Genomic DNA, 21,106 nt, shown 5'->3' on the forward strand with positions numbered 1-21,106 from the left:
GTAAATTTCATATCTTGTCAATGTTCTTGCATGCATGAATTTGGAAATTTCAAAATCTGTTGCTGAAGATGGACAACACAGAAGCCGCTTCAAAACCGCACAGAAAGCACAACAGTGGAAGAAAGGCTGAGAAAAGAAAACTTCATGAGGAGAAACATGAAGATGAAACCAAGAAACGAAACCCAAAAGCTTTTGCCATTCAAAAAACAAACAAATTAAATCGATCATTTCGACAGTAAGTAGATGAGTTAACCAAACCCTTTTTGTAGGTAAATATTTAGTACAATTCTGTTAAGCTTAGTTCATTTTCTTTTGCAAATATTGATGATAAACAAACTTTATCGGGTGGTTTTTAAAATGAACTAATACATAATTGACAATTGGCAATGAATATCGTTAACCAATCTACTAGCAATGTCTTCAGTTGTTTGATTGTGTTGGAATTTCTGCCATTAGCATCAACAAGCGTTTTTTTAAAGCAGTGGTTATTTGACCAGCTCTGGTCTTTGAATCTAAAACACTATTTGACTGGTCATGATGTCACTATACGTGCACTTTTTTCTTTTTCTCTTTCAAAGCAAATAACTAGAAGAGAAGAAAAAAGTCCCTGTATAAGTTCTAAATTCGACAATCACATTCAACTCGGTCAATGGCGCGTATGATAGTCTTCGGGCTGGTGTTCCAGAGGGAATGAGTTCGATACTACGTGGAAGTGTTCTTTTTTTTAAACTAAACTTTGACCCAAAGTGACTCAATCGCTAGGCTGCTGCATTTTTGTAGTCAAATTTTAATTCGAGTAGCTTGAGTAATAAAGTTAGAGTTTTTTTTAATTTGATGGAATTTGAGAATTTCTCTGGGTAATTTTCCGTTTGTCGTAAGAGGATGTGACCGCGTTTGCCAAACGACGCATTACATTTTTGCTCTCAACAAGTTAGTTTGGTGGCTGTAAAAAGTGACAATACTTCTTTACAAAAATGGTTTCATCAATGTCAAGTTTACTTTTAGTCAGTGTTTTTTAGCAGGCAGTTTGGTTTAAAGTACGATAAAATGCTTCTGAGTAGTATCTAACTCATACCCTTGGGGATACCAGCCCGAGAAACATCGTACGCGTCGCTGATTCAGTTGAATAAAAGTATTCAATTTCTAACTTGTTGAGAGCAAAAATGTAATGCGTCGTTTCGTTCGGCAAATACGGTCACATCCTCTTACGACGAATGGAAAATTACCCAGAGAAATTCTCAAATTCCATCAAATTAAAAAAACTCTAACTTTATTACTCATATTTGAAAAGACATAAAAAATTGGGCTGTAGGCTACTCAAATTAAAAATTTGACTACAAAAATGCAGCAGCCTAACGATTGAGTCACTTTGGGTCAAATTTAGTTTAAAAAAAAGAATGCTTCCGGGTAGTATCAAACTCATTCCCTCTGGAACACCAGCCCATGGACTATCGTACGCGGCGCCACTGACCGAGATGAATATGATTGTCGAATTTAGAACTTATATAGGGACTTTTTTCTTCTCTTCTAGTCTTTTGCTTTAAAAAAGAAAAATGTGCACGTATAATGACGTCATGACTAGTCAAATAGTGTTTCAGGTTCAACTACCGGAGCCGGTCAAATAGCCACTGCCTTTTTTTAATGAATAACTGAAGAAAGTAATTCTACAAATTTCCCTCAATGCCTGTTGAATATCCAAGTCCTATATAAATATATTACATACCGGTATTTATTTTTTATTTATTTATTTGCATCAGACTCAAGAGTCAAGATGGTCCATAATTACAATTATTTAGCTTATTGTTGCATTGAAAGCTGTTGTGGTTGTAAGTAACGTGAAGAAGATCCTTGAGGTTATTGAGGAAAAGTGAGGCACTGTTTTCCATGTGATCGTTTTCTTTGACCTTTCCACAAGCAATGTGTTCTAGTTTTCCTTCCTCAAGATATGAACATCAAAATGATAAATAAGCTCCTCTTTGCTCACAAAATCAAACATCTCATTGTTTCTTCAACAACAATAAGATGAGGGTCCAGAGTTTGGAAAGCTACATCTGATTGATGTGACAAGACATATGGGACTCGAAACAAGTGTTTAAAATGGCAATAAAATACTTCAGCAAAAGAAAATCTGGCCACACTTGCTGCTTTGTCTTGACTGCATTGTCATGCTCGAGCAATCACTGACGCATGATCACAAAGTTGTATTGCTTAACTGCACTTTGAGCACAACCTTTATGTTTGACGACTCTAGAATTTTAGCCTCAGACGCCATGGTTACTATAGCCATTGCTAAGTTTATTTATGATCATGAAGGACGTTTACTTGTATGTGTCAAATCTTACTGTTACTGGTACAGGACATGTATGTATTGAATTTTAAGCAAGCAGGTTAAGAATTTTATTCTTGGTTAAGACAGAGTTGGTAAGTTTTATTACATTTACAACGATTTATGTTTCAGTGCCCAAGATGTAAAGTCAAAGAAGCATCACATCCCAGTTGTGGACCGGACACCCACTGTCCCCCCTCCAGTTGTCGTTGCACTGGTAGGCCCCCCAAAGGTTGGCAAAACAACATTAATGCAAGGGATATTGAAGCATTACACAAAGCAGAAGATTTCCAACATCAAGGTTAAAAAATCTGTGATTGTTTTCGTGATTTCATGAAATAATTTTACTTAGTTGTTGGAATGTAAGTTGTTCATGTGAAGTTAGGAAGGACAGAAAGTGTTAAGGAAGACACATTTTCTATGTAGGTTGTAAGTATCACAATCTTTGATTCAGCATTAATCAGGTTTTTGAAACAACGGTTTGTAAAAACGAAAAATTTATATGTTTTAAATTAATATTCAGTGGCAGTAAACTGAGCCATTGACTGAGCTCTATCCAAGTTGTAGATATGAAATAGGGATATAGATAGCCTACTGTATATGAATAGTTTTTATGTACTGTATGTTGATTTATACCCTGTCATAGAGTTGCTTAATGACACTTGATTTTGCATTGGCTTGCCCACGCAGGGTCCTGTGACTGTTGTGACTGGGAAAAATCGTCGCCTGACAATCATAGAATGCAACAACGACCTCGCATCCATGATTGATGTCGCCAAAGTCGCTGACTTAGTGAGTAGAAATTTCTTTCAATCAAACCATGTGTCTTTATTTTTTTGCCTCCTGTGGTTTGTGTTGCTTCTGGTCTGCTTCAATGACCAGTATCTTGGGTGCCACAATGGAGTTAGCAATGAGACTGCACTGATGACGTTGTATTCAGCATTTGGTTCTTAAGATCTTGCATTATTGCGATTTTAGAAATTTATTTTACTTTTCATAGATCCTGCTTTTAGTGGATGCCAGCTTTGGGTTTGAAATGGAAACTTTCGAATTCCTCAACATTTGCCAGGTTTGTCGCATATGAGCACTTGGATATGTAATATTTAAGTATCGGTCAAGTTGTGGTCAGGCACGCCATGGTCCACTTGTTCAGTGCTGCCATTTCGGATATTGATATAATTATATGGATCATTTAAGGCAGAGCATTATGGCGATCGTGTCGAATCAAATAACAGGTTTTTCTAATACCCTAAATGGCACCTACAATGTCTTTAAGTAAAAAAAAGCAGCACAGCGCGGTCATCTCTGGCTTGTCACTCATTGCAGCAAAAATCACCTCGGCTTTTGCATGGATGTGCTTGGGGATGATTGGTGATTGTTTTTGTGATTTGTTCACATTAATGCGGCAATTAACGTTTTGAAAACCATACGTTGATAATAATCGCTTTTTAATATACGCAACTTTTATTTACTCGGCTGCCCCATTTGGTAGGTTCATGGGTTCCCAAAAGTGATGGGGGTGCTCACCCATCTTGACACCCTGAAAAAGACCAGCATAATAAAAAAGACAAAGAAGGCGATGAAGCACCGATTTTGGACCGAGCTGTACCAGGTGCGTGGGTTATGGGTTTGATTCTTGTTCTGGTCTCTTGTATCACTAACGAAACGAATGCTTGGGCTTGAAGAAGAAAATCGTTTTGTTACAAGAGAGAGTTGGTTGTGTTCTTTGACGTCATAATTTTCCGCGGATTCCTTCTCGACATTGGAAAGTTGGAAAGCAGTTGCTTGATAGGAATGCTCCCGATTGTGGTAGTCATGATTCCCATAATATGAGTCCTGCACCAGTGCACCACAGACTGTCCGATATCGTTGCTATGGTTTCATGTTCCTACGAACCTCTCAAGTCTTTTTAAAGTAATCAATAAACAACCATGTGCGGGCGAGACATATTGTCCCTCCCCTCTCTGTCTCAGACCCGTGGAGCGCTCTCGAGATTGTGTTCACTTTCCTGACCTCACTAATCAATCTCATGTTGTTCAAAGGGCGCCAAGTTGTTCTACCTGAGCGGGATGGTCTATGGGGAGTACAAGAGGAATGAGATTCTTAATCTCTGTCGCTTTATCAGCGTCATGAAGTTCCGACCAATCACGTGGCGACTCGCTCATCCGTATCTCCTTGCTGACAGGTGATTGGTTGATGAAGAGAATGCACAATTATCGTTTTGTACGCTACTCCGCCGCGCATTCTCGTTGTATTTTCACTACTTTCATAGAACTTTGCTTCTTCAGAATGGAAGACATAACTCCTCCTGATGTTCTCCGGAAAGATCCTGGATCCGATAGGAACGTCACTATCTATGGATTCGTACGAGGGACACATCTTCGGAAGAACACGTCCATACACATACCAGGTGAGATCTGCTGTGTCCTACTGAGGGGAGGAGCAGCAAGGACTTAATTCCGTCGTGTCTCCTCTTGTCGTGCTTTAGGATTGAACCAAGCTCCTCCTAACCTCATTACTCCAATGATCTTGTGATGTTGTTTCAGGAGTTGGGGATTACCCCATTCATGACGTATCGCTGCTGCCCGACCCATGCCCTCTACCTGAGAAGCGAGAAAAGAAAGGACGCAGGTGACGTCACCAATATATCGTAACAATGGATTTTTTTAACAATCGAGCACTATCTGGAGTATTTTGTGGCATCTTTACTTTCAGGTTCATTGAAGCTTCCAGGTTTAATGTTAAACAATGATAACGTGTTACGCAACCTTTTTCACGTTATTGGTGACGTCATTTGCTTGCGTACATTTCCATCTCGTTTGACGTAACTTACTTTGACGCAGGACGTTGAACGTGCAAGAGCGCGTCATGTACGCTCCCATGTCAGGAGTGGGAGGCATCGTGTACGACAAGGACGCCGTCTACATCGATGTGGACGGGAGTGAAGCGCATGAGAATGAAGAGCCGGTTTGTGACGTCATCAATGCATGTTTGCGTTGTGCGCAGTTGTATTCGTCAAGTAATACTTGCATAGATTGCACAAGTTGATATTTTGTTTATGCCCACAAGTTGTCGATGAGGTGATGCGTTACGTCACTGTGACGTTGATTTCAGGATGATGCGCACAACCATGCGATGATGTCATCCCTGGTGGAGACGACGAAGACAATAGATTCGAAGATGGATTCTAGCGGTGTGACCTTCATAGCGGGCGGCCAGTCCCTCACTAGCACAGACGCGGACAGGTTGGTTGTACTCAAGACTAGGGGAAGGCAGAGTTCCAGATTCGATTCTCGCTCGAGCGCATCTTCTACATACAGGAGCAATCGCTTTGTTTCAACGAGAATAGTTTCTCGGTAGTTGAAGCTTCTGTGTTGATTCTTCAGCATGCTGCGGCCCTCTGGCCTCCCGAGTGAGGAGAAAGTTGTCGTGGACGGCCGGGTGAGGAGGAGGGCGCTGTTCGATGACGTCACACACGGTGACAGCGGCATCGACGACAGAGACGGTAAGTTAGTCGTGGATTGTTTCAAGGCTTTCAAACTTTTCCACAAAGGTGTCTGAAGCTGTTAGAAGAAATTGTGATAGATGGTTTGTTTGATTGTGACGTTGCAGATGATGACGATTCCGACAATGAATCTGACATCGACATGACGTGTGATGACGACTCAAGCATGGACGACGATGATTCAGGTGAGCCACGTTATAGATCAACTTTGTATGGAATGTTGCGATACATACATTTGATGACGTCGCCGATATGTTCATTCTTTGCCGTTCCAGATACCGAGGATGACGACATCAATCAGCAGGATGACGTGGGAAAGGTGAATCTCTCTTTCTCGTAGCAGCCAGCCTGCAGAGTTATACAAAACACGTTTTCTCGTTTTATTGTGGACCAGATGTTAGGTTGCGTTTCAAAGCTGAGAATAGCCTTGGAGTGGGCGCGCCGGATTGAATTGAAAGCCCAGTACCAACCTTCTCCACTGAACGTTCTTTACATGAAAGTTAAGTTTCTTCTGTGAGCGTATAGGATCAAAAATGTCACCTGTGTTCTGCAGGCTGATGATGTCATAGCAGGAAATACTACGTCATCGCTGACGTGGAAGGTCGATTTGAAAGAAAAGGCGCAGAGAAGTTTCCACGAGGTAAGTTTTTCTACAATAATTTTTGTTTGTTTCCTAAAACGATGCCACAAGTAAACGATGCCACAAGTAAACGATGCCACAAGTAAACGATGCCACAAGTAAACGATGCCACAAGTAAACGATGCCACAAGTAAACGATGCCACAAGTAAACGACGCCACAAGTAAACGACGCCACAAGTAAACGACGCCACAAGTAAACGATGCCACAAGTAAACGATGCCACAAGGCGATGATTGACAGCAGCGGATTTGTTGGGAATGAACTTCGGTCGTCCCTCCAACGTTTGTTGTTCCTGCAGCGTCAGAAGTCCACGTTGAATCTTCGGAAGTTGGTTTATGGTAAGACTGATGATGGTGGTGGTGAGCTCGCCGACGATGATGATGAGGAGCTTGCTGGAGGATTGTTCCACATCAACAAAGAGGATGATAAGAAGAAGTAAGATGAGTGCAGGGGTAATCATTCATCGTCATGTAATTCATTATCACACACAAACAATTTTTAGGGTGAAAGTGGTAAATATTAAAACAGAAGTAAGAAAAATACTGCTCCCATCTGGCAACACTACTCAGGTATGTCATCTTACGATTAGATTTGGGTTGAAATAAAGCCTCATCACCAGCCGGTCATTCTTTCTGGAAGAAATAAATCTTTTGGGCTAATGCGAGAAATTGACTTTATATTGCAACACTGGATGGCCCGCACTCACCACTGCTCTGAGCAGATGTTGGGTTCGGTCTTTGAACAGTTCGTCTGATGACAATTGGCATTTCATGCCCTCCTTTTATTTCGCAGGCTTCTGTGTAACGCTCGCGACTGCACTCGTGTGGTGAGGAAGGCGGTACGTGATTGGCTGAACGACAACGAAGCGCGAGAAAGTATCGCTGATTGTTTCGTCACAGGCTCGTGGGGGAGAGAGGATGCCACGGCGCTGTTGGAACAGGTGGGAGAGTGTTAACAATCTTGGGGGGCAGCAAGGGTTTGACAATCATTTGAAGCCAAGGCGGATCTTCAGTGGAGACTCCCCCCCCCCGTAGTGAATGCGCTAATGACCTACGTCACAATGTGACGTCTACCGTAGCGACGCTATCTTACCATTGATGTCGCATCGGTACTGATCGATTCTAATTACCATTTGCAACAGGACGATGAACTGTACGGCGATTTCGAGGATATGGAAGCTGGCAACACTGCTGCGTCTGACGAAGGCGAGGAGAGGGTTGTTCCAACTAGCAGAGAGGTGACATGAATGCTTCAGTAATGTGGATCTAGTGATCAATGGGAACCTAGTTCGATTCCACCCTGTGGTGTTGGTATTGCGACCTTTGTGAATCAAAGTTGTATTCTACTTTATTTGCCTGTCACTGCGCATGCGCCATCATTACCTTATTATGACGTTACAGTCGAAGAAAGATCGGGAGGCGCGTGTCCTGGAGAAGCGGAAGGAGAAGAAGAGGAAATTGAAGGAGATTTTCGACAGGGATTACGACATGGAGAAGGAAAAGGTTAGATATTGGGGAGGAGGTGCGTTTGTGGCACGTTATCGATGGAATGTGCCAAAACTGCCACCGTTGTAAAGCCGATTTGATGAACTAATGGCTCAACTCTATCAATAGTTAGTGGGTCTGCTGACTTAGGTCTTCCGTCATCTGATTGTCAAGTGATTTTACCATCAGGGCGAGGCAACACTGTTCGATGACGTCAAGCGCGAACTGGAGGAGCAGGCGAGGATGAACAGGGAGGAGTTTGAAGACCTTGATGAACACACAAGGGCGCTCTACGAAGGCTTCCGGTGAGCGTGTGAACAACAGACACAAGAGATTGAAAGTTGTTCTCTTCCCAGCACTTGCCCAAACATCGGCGATGTCTTGTTGTGCTACTGTCGCCTTGAAGGTAGCGCGTCGGGTAGTGGCTGGGCGATTGTTGCTTGGACTATTGGTGTTTTGTTCACGTTTCGTTTGATCTTAACCCTTTCTTCCCCAGGCCTGGCTTGTACGTGAGGCTGGAACTTCAGGGGGTGTCGTGTGAGTTCATCCGTCGGTTTGACCCAACTTATCCCTTGCTTGTTGGAGGCATACTCCCTGTGGAAACTAACATGGGATACCTGCGGACCAGGATAAAGCGTCATCGCTGGTACAAGAAGATTTTGAAGGTGAGTTTGGAATGTTTCTACTTAAGCGATCATGACGTGATTTCATCGCTTCAGCTGATAACCAAATCTCTCCTGCTCTCCAGAGCCGCGACCCGCTTATAATATCTGCCGGTTGGCGGCGCTTTCAGTCCCTGCCGATGTACTACATGGAGGATCATAATCTGCGACAAAGGATGTTGAAATACACTCCTCAGCACATGTACTGCTGGGCCATCTTTTACGGCCCAGTTTGCCCCCAGGTGAGTCACCTCACTTTCAACAAATGCTCTCATCTGTTGTCGCGGCAGCATTGCTGACCTTTTGACGTCACACGCAGGGGACCGGGTTTTTGTGCTTGCAATCGATCGGTGGGGGCATCCCCGGTTTCAGGATAGCCGCCACTGGTTCAGTCCTGGAGTCAGATTGCAGCTCCAGTCTGGTCAAGAAGTTGAAGTTGGTGGGTTACCCCTACAAGATATACAAGTCCACTTGCTACGTCAAGGTGAGTCCCACTGCGCATGCGCTCTTGTGACGTAGACTATTTGATTTTAGACTAAAGATATATGATCGAGAGGACCTCAGTTCTACTCCCGCCTAAACCACCCAGTTGCGTCCTTGGCAAGGTACTTGAGGTTTAAACTTAACATGGTCATAGATTTAACGAAGAAAGACATGAGGAGTGAGGAAACGGCCTACATAGTTTACGAAAGCGAGAGAATGAAAAGAGAAACTAACATTTAAGACACTTTTCGTTTTATTCTCTCATATTTGTTGACGACATTACTTTTTCCTCACCGCTTACGTTTTTCTTTGGTAAATCTATGACCATGTTAAAGCTACCGATGCTTTATGACGATTGCCGGACTTTTATCGCCATGCATAGAGGGCGCTTCTCGTTGGAAGGCTGGAACGAAAGCACTTTCCTGAAGTGATTCCTTTCCATTCCACATTTCATTGTGGTGACAGCTTGTTGCGCGATTTATGATGGACTTACGTCACAGCATAAAACAATCGGTTATCTGTCGCATTCCAGGGAATGTTCAACAGCCCCCTGGAAGTGGCCAAGTTTGAGGGGGCCTCCATCCGGACCGTCAGTGGGATCCGGGGGCAGGTCAAGAAGGCCGTGACCTCGTCCAGCCAGGAGGGCAACCATGGCCCACCGGGATCGTTTCGGGCGGTATTTGAAGACAAGCTGGTTGCCAGTGACATCATCTTTTGTAAGACGTGGTACCCTGTCACAGTAAGTTGATAATGGGTTAAAGGGCGCTCCATAATCAATAATCTTGCTTGATAAGACGCTGGTCAAACTGCAAAATCCGTCTTTTTTACATTGATTTAACGTCTGCAGACTTTAAATCAATGTAAAAATGAAGGATTTTGCTGTTTGGGGGCCACATTTCAGACGTTTGTGATTTCTACTTGGACCAATATCTGTGAGACACAACCAGGGACGTGCAGTCAGGGGAGGCAGTGCCTCACCTGCCAACATCTGGCAAAGCAAAAGTTACATGAAAGAAATGGTTATCACAGAATAAATATTATTTGTTGAAAAGTAGTATTATTGCACGTTTTTAGGTGCTTTAATTTGTGTGAGTTGCTGTAGTCGTGCCCCCCTTTTCCGCAAATTTTACCTTTCTACACCCAAACTGTGCTTTAATTTTTTCTGAGCGTTTACGTGGTCAAAATCGTTGAAATACGCAAGGAGAGACAGCGCCAAGCTGTGCCTCACTCAGATCAGAAAACTTCCATACACTGCATTATGCGTTATGCGTGGCTTTTTCTTTCGCAAAGTCGCTCAGAAATCATCTTGAACGATTTAGCTATGATTTGAGGCATGCCTCAAATGTGACGTCACAGGTATGAAACCTTTTTCGTCAAGCTGGAATGCCCGCATAGTACGTGGTATGTGACTTCTTGCAGTGTAACTGTAAAGGATTGTTTCTTATAAAATTTAACTAAAATGGAGGAAGATTTAATATCAAATCTGAGAGATTTTTAAAAACTAAACTTTCAATCTAAAGTTGAAGCCATAAATAAAGGAAGACCTGTTCCAAATTTATAAGGTTTGCATCAGACGACTGAACAAAAAAAATAACTCGCAACTATTGGTACTCAAAAAAGAAGTGGCCGTGTGGCTATGCTTTAAAAATCGGCTTTTGTGCTTTCCCTGTCTCTTGTTTTCAATATCTAGTGATATCTAGTTTGGACCAAAGAAGGGTCTCTACAACAAAGTCACAGGTGTTTTAGTCCAAAAGGATAGGCGCATGGATTATATTTTTAATAAATGTGAAACCATGCTGCTAGCTTTTTGATTAGTATGATATCGTTTTTGTTGTTGTTAAAAAAAATTATTGTCAAGATGGCTTGAAAAAATTAGTGCCTCACCATCTAGGAACCTCACCGCACGTCACTGGACACAACTTTATTTTTTCAAAAACGTTGCTTTATTATAGTCACATGTTTGGACGAAAATGGCAACATTGTCCATGGGGAAGCAGAATATATCAACAATATTAAAATTTGCACAAGAAATGAAGGATGTCAATCATAATATATTCACAATGACCCATTGTACGCGCCTCCAGACACCACGAGTTTGCAACGACAAGACAGCGATTGTGATGCACTTGTCCTTCAGACAGTGTTGTACAGTGGACTCATCCTTGCTGGCAGCCTACGCTGGTGCTGATCGTTCAACAGCGGTGTGCCAGTCAGTCAAAGGTTTGACTGCATCAACAACCAATAACAGTTCTTGCTTCTGGTTCGTTTACCGTAACGTGACGTTGCTTCAACGTTTATTCCGCAGATACCGAAGCTGTATCTGACCGTGGACAACCTGCTCCTGGGAGACAAGCTCACCTGGGTCGGGATGAAGACAGTGGGGCAGCTACGTCATGAGAAGGGGGTGAAGCCCCCGGTGAACGAGGACTCCTTGTACAAGGTGGGGTTAGGGTTAGTTGTACCTTAGAGATGTGGTTGGATGCATCTACAATATATCTGGACATCCCATGCATAGTGCTCGGTGGCAGTAGCAAGGCGCGATGGTGCCAATTAACTTCATGCAATGCTGGTTCACTTCTCACCCTGTTTGGATTGTTCTTGGTGGCTCCGTTGCAATTGCGATCTCAATAATTCTAAACCACGTGATCTTCAGCCAATCAAACGATCAAAGAGACGACAATTTCCCGCCCTAACGATTCCAAAGTCAGTGGAGCGTGACCTTCCTTTCAAATCTCGCGCCAAGATGGAGCGACCACTCATGCGTAGCGAACGTCAGAATCTGATGAAGCGTGCCGTCGTCATGGAAACTAAGGACAAGCAGGTTGGTTGCTTAGCGACAAATAGTTTGTTGGCATCGGCTCATCGTAAAATTAAACGGAAATGTTTCAATTACTTCCTCTTGGGCCTCCTCTAACGTCATCGTTTCCATAACTACTGAATGAGCCTTGTTGTTTAGCTTCACGCTCTAATGAACTCTCTCCGGACGATGCGAAAGGAGAAGAAGTTGACCAGGAAAACGGAAAAGCGGAAGAAGACAGCGGAATACAAAGCAAAGATGGCGAAGGCCGCTGAAAAAGCGGTTGCTAGGAACAAAGAGGCGAAGAAGAAGCTTTTCAAAATGATGGGAAAATCTGGTGGAAAGAAAAAGCGTAGATAAAGGTCCGACCTTGAACGTTCCTTCTCGTGGTGAGGAGGTGCCAACATGATCGGAGGAGTTGAACAGCCACATGGGTCGAGTGCGTGTCGTCTGCACTTCGAAAATAAATTCAAAACGACGAACATTAAATTGTGCTGAGTCAGCAGAATGAGTCATGAAAGAGATGATTTGCTGATAAATTACAAGACTTATAAAAACATCGAGTTTCTACGGAAATGTAAGAAATATAATCGCGTGTGCTATGACGTCACAACGATAAACTCGCGAGACGTTCCCATGAAAGGCGTGATGACGTCATTGTCGTCCTTATGATCCCCGTGGTAGAGAATGCGGTAATGTGCTTCCTCTTCATTGTCAGGGATGGTCCATTCTATTGTGACGTGTCCTTCCACACTCGTCGCATTGGACGCGGCTTCCACGGGCGCTTCGTAGACAACCCCCCTCGTCATCATCTCCCTCATGATCCTGGAAGGCAATGTCCGATGTTAAGAACGTAATGGGCGCCACTACCGGATCGTGCTACCTGGCATAGTGTGTCGTTAGAGGGCGGTTATGGGCTCTTACCTGAGCATTTAAATTAAATCAATGTAAAAGTAACGGATATTGCTGTTTAAGTTTCTGCCATGTGGAGCATCACGACAATTGTGACCAAACATGAATAACTTGATGATGGTTGCCTCACGCGCGTTTAAATGAAACAGACGTTCACAATTTGACTGGCAACACTGCTGTCATGTTTTAAACAGAGGGTAGGCACTTTAACATTACCCACTGGTCGAAGAGGTACGCAATCATGCGTGACATGTTCAATCAATATTTGTGTTTTAGTCACAATTTCGACTTGTTAAAGTGGCTACCATTTAGATCCTTCTTGCACTCAGTTCAGTTGCAGAAGAAAAAGTAGTATTAGCAGAGGGTGGGAATCGAACCCACGAAATCGAAATTACTATACTCCTCTGCCCTAACCATTAGGCAACGGTGGTTGTGGTGAAGCATTCAGTTAAATTTCTTTGTATCAAAATTTTTGATCAGAAGATCACGTCACGAGTCACATGACTGAAATCAGCTGAATCGCGAATGAACATGTCACGCATGATTGCGTACCTCTTCGACCAGTGGGTAATGTTAAAGTGCCTACCTAAACAGAGATATTGCCATCCGACTTGGTGTGCGTGACCTTTTCTAATGGTATAAAGTTTGTCTCTTCAAAAATCGATCTGGAATCTTCGCAGGGCAGAGTGAGCGACTTATCTGTGGCCGATGCTCCAGTGCAGTATATCATCAGCTCGTCTAATCGTTCCGGATGCGCATACAGTAGAAATCGCCTATAACGGCTTCGTTTATAACGTCAATTCGCTTATTACGTCACATTTCGCTCGGTTCCGGCAGAATTCCTATCTTTTTCGTACATTGTAGTTCGGCTACAACAGCATCGCTTAGAACGTCAATTCGCATGTAACAGCACCCTTTATTGGTCCCCAGACGTCTTTTGTTTGTTTATAACGTCACTTTAAGGCATCATCTTCAACACGAACGGTCAGTCTTTCAATCCAGTTAGCGCTGCTGCTTGCAAAATGTCTTCCCTTTATTTTGCTACGTCGTTCGCAGCAGGGACTTTAATTAACTGAATTAACTTTTTTCCCGCGTGAAAAACTATCACGTGTAAAAAGCAGCTCTACAGCTGACCTTTAAACAACTCAAAGCAACAGTGCAACGAGCTGTATTGCGCAAATTTCCTGTACCTTTCGCTGTAGGTTACTTTTGTCAGTTTGGTGGTACACAGTAAACCTGACTGGATTATATACCTCTTTGTTTAATCAAAAGACAGTTTTGGAATAGTTTGCGGTAGTTCGTCTATAACGTCAGTTTTTGCAAATCCCCTAGAGGTGCGTTATAGGCGAATTCTACTGTATTTACAAAAGACTTCCTATTTGGTGTCCTATCTGTAGTCTATGAATAACTTAACTGCTAAAAGAACATCTGCGCTTACAGTGCAGGTACAGTAGAATTCGCCTATAACGGCACTTCTAGGGGATTTGCAAAAACTGACGTTATAGACGAACTACCGCAAACTATTTCCAAAACTGTCTTTTGATTGAAGAAAGAGGTGTGGAAGAAAGAGATTGTTTGCAATGATGACCTCGGAATTTCATATTCTTTTGCAAGCTCTGATACGCTTGTAGCCTTACCGCTGTTGAATCGGCTAACAATTTCATATTTTTTCCAAAGAGGGAAATGTCTCCGTTTGTTTGGCATTTTGCTTCAGAGATCTCTACTGTAGGCTACTGTGTAACACTGCGGCTTCTAGTTCATACAGTAGCCTACTGCAACTATGGCTTTTGAGTTGTTTAAAGGTCAGCGGTAGAGCTGCTTTTTACACGTGATAGTTTTTCACGCGTGAAAAAAGTTAATTAAAGTCCCTGCTGCGAACGACGTAGCAAAATAAAGGGAAGACATTTTGCAAGCAGCAGCGCTAACTGGATTACGACTGACCGTTCGTGGTGAAGGTGATGGCTTAAAGTGACGTTATAAACGAACAAAAGACGTCTGGGGACCAATAAAGGGTGCTGTTACATGCGAATTGACGTTATAGGCGATGCTGTTGTAGCCGAACTACAATGTACGTAAAAGATAGGAATTCTGACGGGACCGAGCGAAATGTGATGTAATAGGCGAATTGACGTTATAAACGAAGCCGTTATAGGCGAATTCTACTGTATATTGATTTAATTAAACGTTTATATTAATTTTATTGCATTATTGTAACTGCTTGTCCACTTCCAAGCCAAATGTTTTAAACATGGTCTTGAAACTTAAAGTTTGTAAAGCTGCATGCTGTAGTAGCTACCCACAGACGAGCTGCTTGCTGTAGTTGCTACCCACAGACGAGCTGCTTGCTGTAGTAGCTACCCACAGACGAGCTGCTTGCTGTAGTAGCTACCCACAGGCTACCCACAGACGAGCTGCTTGCTGTAGTAGCTACCCACAGACGAGCTGCTTGCTGTAGTTGCTACCCACAGACGAGCTGCTTGCTGTAGTTGCTACCCACAGACGAGCTGCTTGCTGTAGTAGCTACCCACAGACGAGCTGCTTGCTGTAGTAGCTACCCACAGACGAGCTGCTTGCTGTAGTAGCTACCCACAGACGAGCTGCTTGCTGTAGTAGCTACCCACAGACGAGCTGCTTGCTGTAGTAGCTACCCACAGACGAGCTGCTTGCTGTAGTAGCTACCCACAGACGAGCTGCTTGCTGTAGTTGCTACCCACAGACGAGCTGCTTGCTGTAGTAGCTACCCACAGACGAGCTGCTTGCTGTAGTAGCTACCCACAGACGAGCTGCTTGCTGTAGTAGCTACCCACAGACGAGCTGCTTGCTGTAGTTGCTACCCACAGACGAGCTGCGTGCTGTAATAGCTACCCACAGACGAGCTGCTTGCTGTAGTAGCTACCCACAGACGAGCTGCTTGCTGTAGCTGCTACCCACAGACGAGCTGCTTGCTGTAGTTGCTACCCACAGACGAGGGAAACTTGTCTTTGCATAGAATGTTTGTTCAGATTTACATCAGCTAGACAACAAGCAAACTCTTCCAATACGCAATTTTACAAGTAACAGTCAAACATCAACGATTAAGAACGCTCTCACCTCCCGCGCGTTGAAACGATGTGTCCGCTGTTGACGTCATAATCGCCTTGGCTTGGCACGAACTTCCCCTCTTGGTGCAGCGCCATCGCGCGGTCAAGGTCGAACTTGAGGCCGGTTGACGTCTCTATGACGTCACACATAGCGGAGAGTAGTGTGACATCAGCTGACGTCACGGTCGCGTTTTTTTCTTCCCACGAGATCTTAGTGGACCAATCAGCGTCGTTGTAGACGGTCCGCCAGTTGTTTCCGTTCCTTCGCTGTACCTCAAGGTACGTCGAACCAAGCTGAGAAAGAAACAAGATCCTTGTGAGGTTGGTCGCTATCACATTGTTGTCTAATTATGCCGCAACAAATAGCGCCAGAAGCATCGCTTGATTGTCGGTTGTCACCTTCATGTTGTGCCTGGGATTTGCTGCATAGAACTTCACTTTCACTACGTCACTGGGCGAATAAGTGGCGTTTGCGTCATCGATGACGTCACCGAAGCTGACGTTGCCAGGAACGCAGTCGGGGCTTGGTAGGGGAGCGATGGGGCTCTGAGTGATGTTGCTGATTTCCGGCATTGGTCCAGCATCAACGTCATCTGTGCGTCATAAAAAGAATACTGATAGTGACGTCAAGTCTTATTATTGCATCATTGCGACAAAAGATGGCAGTCAGAAGGATGGAGGGCTTAACCGTCGAGCTAAATTTATAAACTGGACCCCTCTTGTTTCCAATCTATTTGACCTGACAACAACGCAAGCTGCACCTGAACAGCGGTTGGTGGGAGGGTATCTGCACCTGAACAGCGGTTGGTGGGAGGGTATCTTATGCTGGTGTTCCGTTTGTTCTAATTGTGCCTTTAATGGTTGTTTCTGAAGCAATGTTCATTGAACCATCAACTCACCTTTCCTTCCATCAACCAGCGCCGAGAGAAGTTCCACGTATTTCTTCTGGTACACTTGGAAGGTGTGGGGTCCGTATATAGTTGAAGCTGCTTCGTACCTCTGCGCGGTGTACTCCTCAGGGGTGGTGATATAGTGAGTGTATATGTTCGATAAGCCCGCTATCACTACCTGGAACCACAAAGCAATTACCAAGATGTCGTATTGTTCATCAGACATGAAACTGTTTTATGTCACATTGCGGCTTTCTAGGCTCGGTTTCTGTAAAGCGAACAGAGTACAAAACTAAACGAAATTTTTTCCTGGCATTCTGGTGATAGTTGTCACTAGTGATTACTGATTATAACAAATCCAAAGAGAACCTGACGCCTGATCGAACAATAATCAGGAAAACATAAAGTCAATATGCGATATCTCATCCATCAGATGCAACCAAGTCTTCTTCTTCTTCGTCGTATGAGCTGTTCTTCGGGACTATATGTTTGGGCATGATGTCATCAGCCACTCGACAGTCTCGTCATCCAGGGTCTTCAGTCCAAGCGTTCCATGTGGTGGTTGATGGATTGGGCAGTCATGGACGACATGATCTACTGTCTGGTCTGTGGCGCCACACTCGCATCCCGGTGAGGGAGCCAGGCCCCATCTGCACATGTCTGAACGAAAGCGACCGACGCCGGTTCGCAGGCGGTTAAGCCGGACCCACGCAAGTCTTGCGAGGGACATTCCCGGAGGGTGGGGATCGACGTCGGGTAGGAAATCATGGAGTCGGGAGGTGTTGTTGTGGAGGTGTGGGGAGTTGCAACCAAGTCAATATGCGATCTCTCAAACATTTAAACGACAAGCGGAAACTTTCAACTTTATAAGCAGAGCATGCGTCAGTGGTTCAAATCCCCTACACGTGGAAGATACAAAAAATAAACCTCATTTCAAATACTAACCGAGGTATTTTGGGGCATTCCCCTTTTAACGGCTTCTTCTTTTAAAGTCTCCCTCAATCTCCTCCCCGCCATAGTTGTGAACTCTCCCGGAACGGCCGCTATTAGGAGATGCCCCAATCTCAAGACCTGCAAAGAGACCACATCCGGGTGCCAGGCGTATGGTTTGTCCATGTCTGTGGAGATAAGATTGTTATAAAGTAAATCTTTCTTTGACTTGTTTATTCATTTTTAAATCTTCTAAAGTGGAGCAAAGAATATCTGACGTTTCGGTTACCAACGTAGTACCAGACAGTAGCAACCACTCGGTAGTCAAAGACTATTCTCCTGTAAGTTACTTCCTAACCAAATCAACCAACACGATCACCGCTGTTGCTTGTTTTACTTCTTCTCCTTTCGTTGCAAAATGTGGATATGCACGATGCAGATCCACATGATTAAGAGTAAAAGTTCGGCACATTTATAAAAAAAAGTTGGTAATTTTCACCGCTTTTCCTTCGTTTGTTTTTTAATTATTATCCAGTTATTAATTCACTCATCATCATCATGCATCGTCTCAAAATCGAAGATTGGCTGTCAATTGCTTCCACAAGTCGCGATCTTCTGCTCTTTTCTTTGTTTCCGATACTCGCTGAATAATAATAATGAAAAAATATCTGCCATGAAACTTACACCCTGTAGGAAGCAGCACTGGCTTTGGCTTGTGACAGTCGTAATATTCATCGGGCGGTGGTGTAGTGCACACAATCCCAGCAATCACATCTCGTACTGTGTTCCAGAATGCAGTCCCGCGGGTCATCCCCTGGATAAAGTTGAACGCTCCCGCCCCATCCGTGCAACCCGCTGCAAAGCTGGATATTCAACAAAGCATGAAATGTTATGAAAGCTTCTATCTTCTATGTTCCCGCTATGACAAGTTCCACTTTCACCTTAGCAGTTGACAATAGCCTACAAACAAATTGAATTGGCCAAAACTTAAGTTTTGTGTTAGTTTGTTGAACTGGATGAAATGAAAAATGCAATGAATTGAATTATTTATGTGAACCGGCCAGAAATGCCTGTGTTCAAAAGAAAATTCTATTTAGCCTAATATATTAAAAATAGATATAGCAGTACAAGCAGATGCGCTTTCGAGTGGATTTCATGACATCATAACAGAAGAAGTCGTAGCTACTTTTACAAATGTTCCACCTCCGGGGTGGAGTTTACCCACCTGTATCCCAACCCAGGCTTGCAAGTGGCCACCGTGCTTCCGTCCTCTAACGTCACTGTCGCTTCCGCCATATTGACGTATTGGTGGATCCAGTCAATCGGTCCTGACAATACGTCAGTCGCCCTGTGATGTCATAAACAGAAGGCTGCTTTGGTCACAAGTTTTGCCCAATTGAATTGAAGCGGGATTCAAAATACTGTTTAACTTTCATGTACAACTTCCGGATGAAAATTTCGCTTTGTAAAAGACAAGGAGAAGATGTATGTGCCGTCGCCATGGTGACGTGATCGCTTGAGCCTCCATTTCACTCACCCATCGAAAGCCTTCCTCCCCGCCTCATACTGCCTCCTAGCGATCATATCAGTGGATTCGAACATATCCTTTCCGGGACCGAAGCCGATGCAGTTCTTGGCCTTTTCATCGCACGTTGACGTCAGAGCATCGCATTCCAAACCTGGAAGTGAGGATTGGAATGAAATTATGAGTTGAGTGTGGCCTCAAAAGGTTAAACCTTTCTTCAAAAATGTCAAGTTTTCACCGTGAAGTTAATGTTTTGAAGGAACTTTTATTGCTTTTTGACTTGTTGCCTACTGGGCCGTGTAGGCCTATTCCCTACCCAGGCTGCATCTACTTGTTACTGGCCCTTCATTGGCGACGCAAGTCATTGTTGTAAAGATTCCAGAACTTTCTTTAATTGCAAATATGAAGAGCCAGAACCTGATCACTGTATTCTACTGACCATCTGTGGTGAGGGTGTAACTTCAAGCAGTGACAACAACAACAAGCTAGCAACCAACTAACTTTGAATGAAAAATAACAATCCACTTTCATACTGACCTGTGTCAACGCAGATCGGTCCCTTAGTCCTTGGGGAAACATCGCCTTGGTTAGCCTGGGCGAATGCTGCCACGTAGCTCTCCTGCGCACAATTTGTCAGCAAACAAAGTCCCTTCATTTTGACTCAGTGATACTCCACAAACATCAGGCTGCCAATTGATTGTTTAGACAACCTTGTCAAATTCATAAAGCGACTGAACAGATCACGTGGTTTGGGCGTTACAATACTATACTCACGTTTCCTGTCATTGTTTCGTCATCCTTCCGCATGAACCTCTCGAAGAGTGCGGATGCTCTTCCCTTGTTATCGGAGTTGATGAGAGTGTTGGTGAAATTCATGCTGGTGGGGTGGACAGGATACCAGGATATCATACCCAGAGGCTCGCCTGGTCAAAATTGTATAAAAACATGAGAATTTTTCCCAAACTGACCAAAGAAATTGAGTGGTTGCCTTGTGTTTGCTTCAGTGAGCAGAAGAATAATTCTCTTCAACCATTTGCAACATTTCACCCACAATTGACATGTTTTACCAAATTGTTACTTTGTTACTCATATCAAATCAAGTTGTTAATGAGAACTCAAGTCCGCTTTCCCGCAAAACAAACAAACAAAAACTCCTGACCCCAACTAACTTAATCTTCCCCGACTTTACATTGATGACAGATATACCTCTTTTTTGTTGCATTGTCACAACATGGCAACGAACTTTTATAGAGTCCAACCATGACTCATGAAACTTGCTTAATATTATTTTATTGTTAATACTCGTGTGCTAATCTTTCCTTTGTAATCTTTGTTATCTTAGCAATGGTATAAATCTTTAACATAAAGTCATTATTTCTTTCTTATACAGTCTTTGCCTTGATCGAGGTTTGGAGATTTAAGTAAATAAAAGTATCCCTTGATTATGACTTTTTAAATTTTCACCAATTGAGCTTGAACCATCACTAACCTTCCAGGGTGTCGAACCTTAGAACCGTCATCTCCTGCTCTGTATCGTGACTGTATCTGTCGTTCGTTGGTAGTACGTCATGTACACGTCAAAGGTAAAGTCATTGTCCACATTAAAAGCATCGAAAAATACAAGTTAATGTGAGGAATGTATAGCCTACTGATAAATGCAATGGTTGATCTGCCTTCTACTTTAAAAAATAAAACCTCAACGAAATGATACTTTTATATAAACTGACTTCAGCTGCCATGGATAGATGCAATGAAAGATCATCATGGAATTTTGTTGATTTCTGCTTAAATCAGAAACCACAATTTGTTGACAATGAATACGCTGAAACAATCAATCCTCACCAACCTGGCTCAACAATCAACAACCACTA

The 21,106-nt window shown here is 43.4% G+C and overlaps 2 protein-coding genes across 2 annotated transcripts in view; one reads left to right on the forward strand and one right to left on the reverse strand.

Moving 5' to 3' along the window:
* On the forward strand, positions 1-12,258 carry LOC145766419 (ribosome biogenesis protein BMS1 homolog). The gene is made up of 26 exons (XM_082578127.1): positions 1-235; positions 2,459-2,627; positions 3,017-3,118; positions 3,327-3,395; positions 3,819-3,938; positions 4,369-4,511; positions 4,615-4,736; positions 4,873-4,957; positions 5,170-5,293; positions 5,441-5,571; positions 5,713-5,831; positions 5,939-6,016; positions 6,107-6,150; positions 6,385-6,471; positions 6,771-6,907; positions 7,265-7,412; positions 7,614-7,709; positions 7,873-7,974; positions 8,146-8,261; positions 8,453-8,621; positions 8,705-8,860; positions 8,938-9,102; positions 9,634-9,840; positions 11,407-11,541; positions 11,755-11,922; positions 12,058-12,258. The coding sequence occupies exons 1-26, from the start codon at positions 69-71 to the stop codon at positions 12,256-12,258; spliced, it is 3,360 nt and encodes a 1,119-aa protein (XP_082434253.1). The 5' UTR covers positions 1-68.
* LOC145766876 (uncharacterized) overlaps positions 11,008-21,106 on the reverse strand; it is a 27,893-nt gene continuing 17,794 nt past the window's right edge. Inside the window, exons 25-35 of the mRNA XM_082578578.1 lie at positions 20,725-20,780; positions 20,010-20,158; positions 19,773-19,854; positions 19,248-19,389; positions 18,936-19,058; positions 18,395-18,573; positions 17,726-17,898; positions 16,790-16,958; positions 16,290-16,483; positions 15,901-16,184; positions 11,008-12,723 (exon numbers count right to left, since the gene is read on the reverse strand). Coding sequence (XP_082434704.1) covers positions 12,498-12,723; positions 15,901-16,184; positions 16,290-16,483; positions 16,790-16,958; positions 17,726-17,898; positions 18,395-18,573; positions 18,936-19,058; positions 19,248-19,389; positions 19,773-19,854; positions 20,010-20,158; positions 20,725-20,780 — 1,777 coding nt within the window. The 3' untranslated portion in view covers positions 11,008-12,497. The remainder of the gene's footprint in view (positions 12,724-15,900; positions 16,185-16,289; positions 16,484-16,789; positions 16,959-17,725; positions 17,899-18,394; positions 18,574-18,935; positions 19,059-19,247; positions 19,390-19,772; positions 19,855-20,009; positions 20,159-20,724; positions 20,781-21,106) is intronic.

The sequence above is a fragment of the Aplidium turbinatum genome, chromosome 3 (genome assembly GCF_918807975.1).
Source record: "Aplidium turbinatum chromosome 3, kaAplTurb1.1, whole genome shotgun sequence".
NCBI lineage: Eukaryota > Metazoa > Chordata > Ascidiacea > Aplousobranchia > Polyclinidae > Aplidium > Aplidium turbinatum.

Excerpts from the sequence above, each read along its gene's own strand:
- LOC145766419 (XM_082578127.1), top strand. The coding sequence starts at position 69 with ATGGACAACACAGAAGCCGCTTCAAAACCGCACAGAAAGCACAACAGT. Across the intron at positions 6,151-6,384 it reads AGCAGGATGACGTGGGAAAG|GCTGATGATGTCATAGCAGG; the intron begins GTGAATCTCTCT and ends TGTGTTCTGCAG. Across the intron at positions 8,622-8,704 it reads GGTACAAGAAGATTTTGAAG|AGCCGCGACCCGCTTATAAT; the intron begins GTGAGTTTGGAA and ends CCTGCTCTCCAG.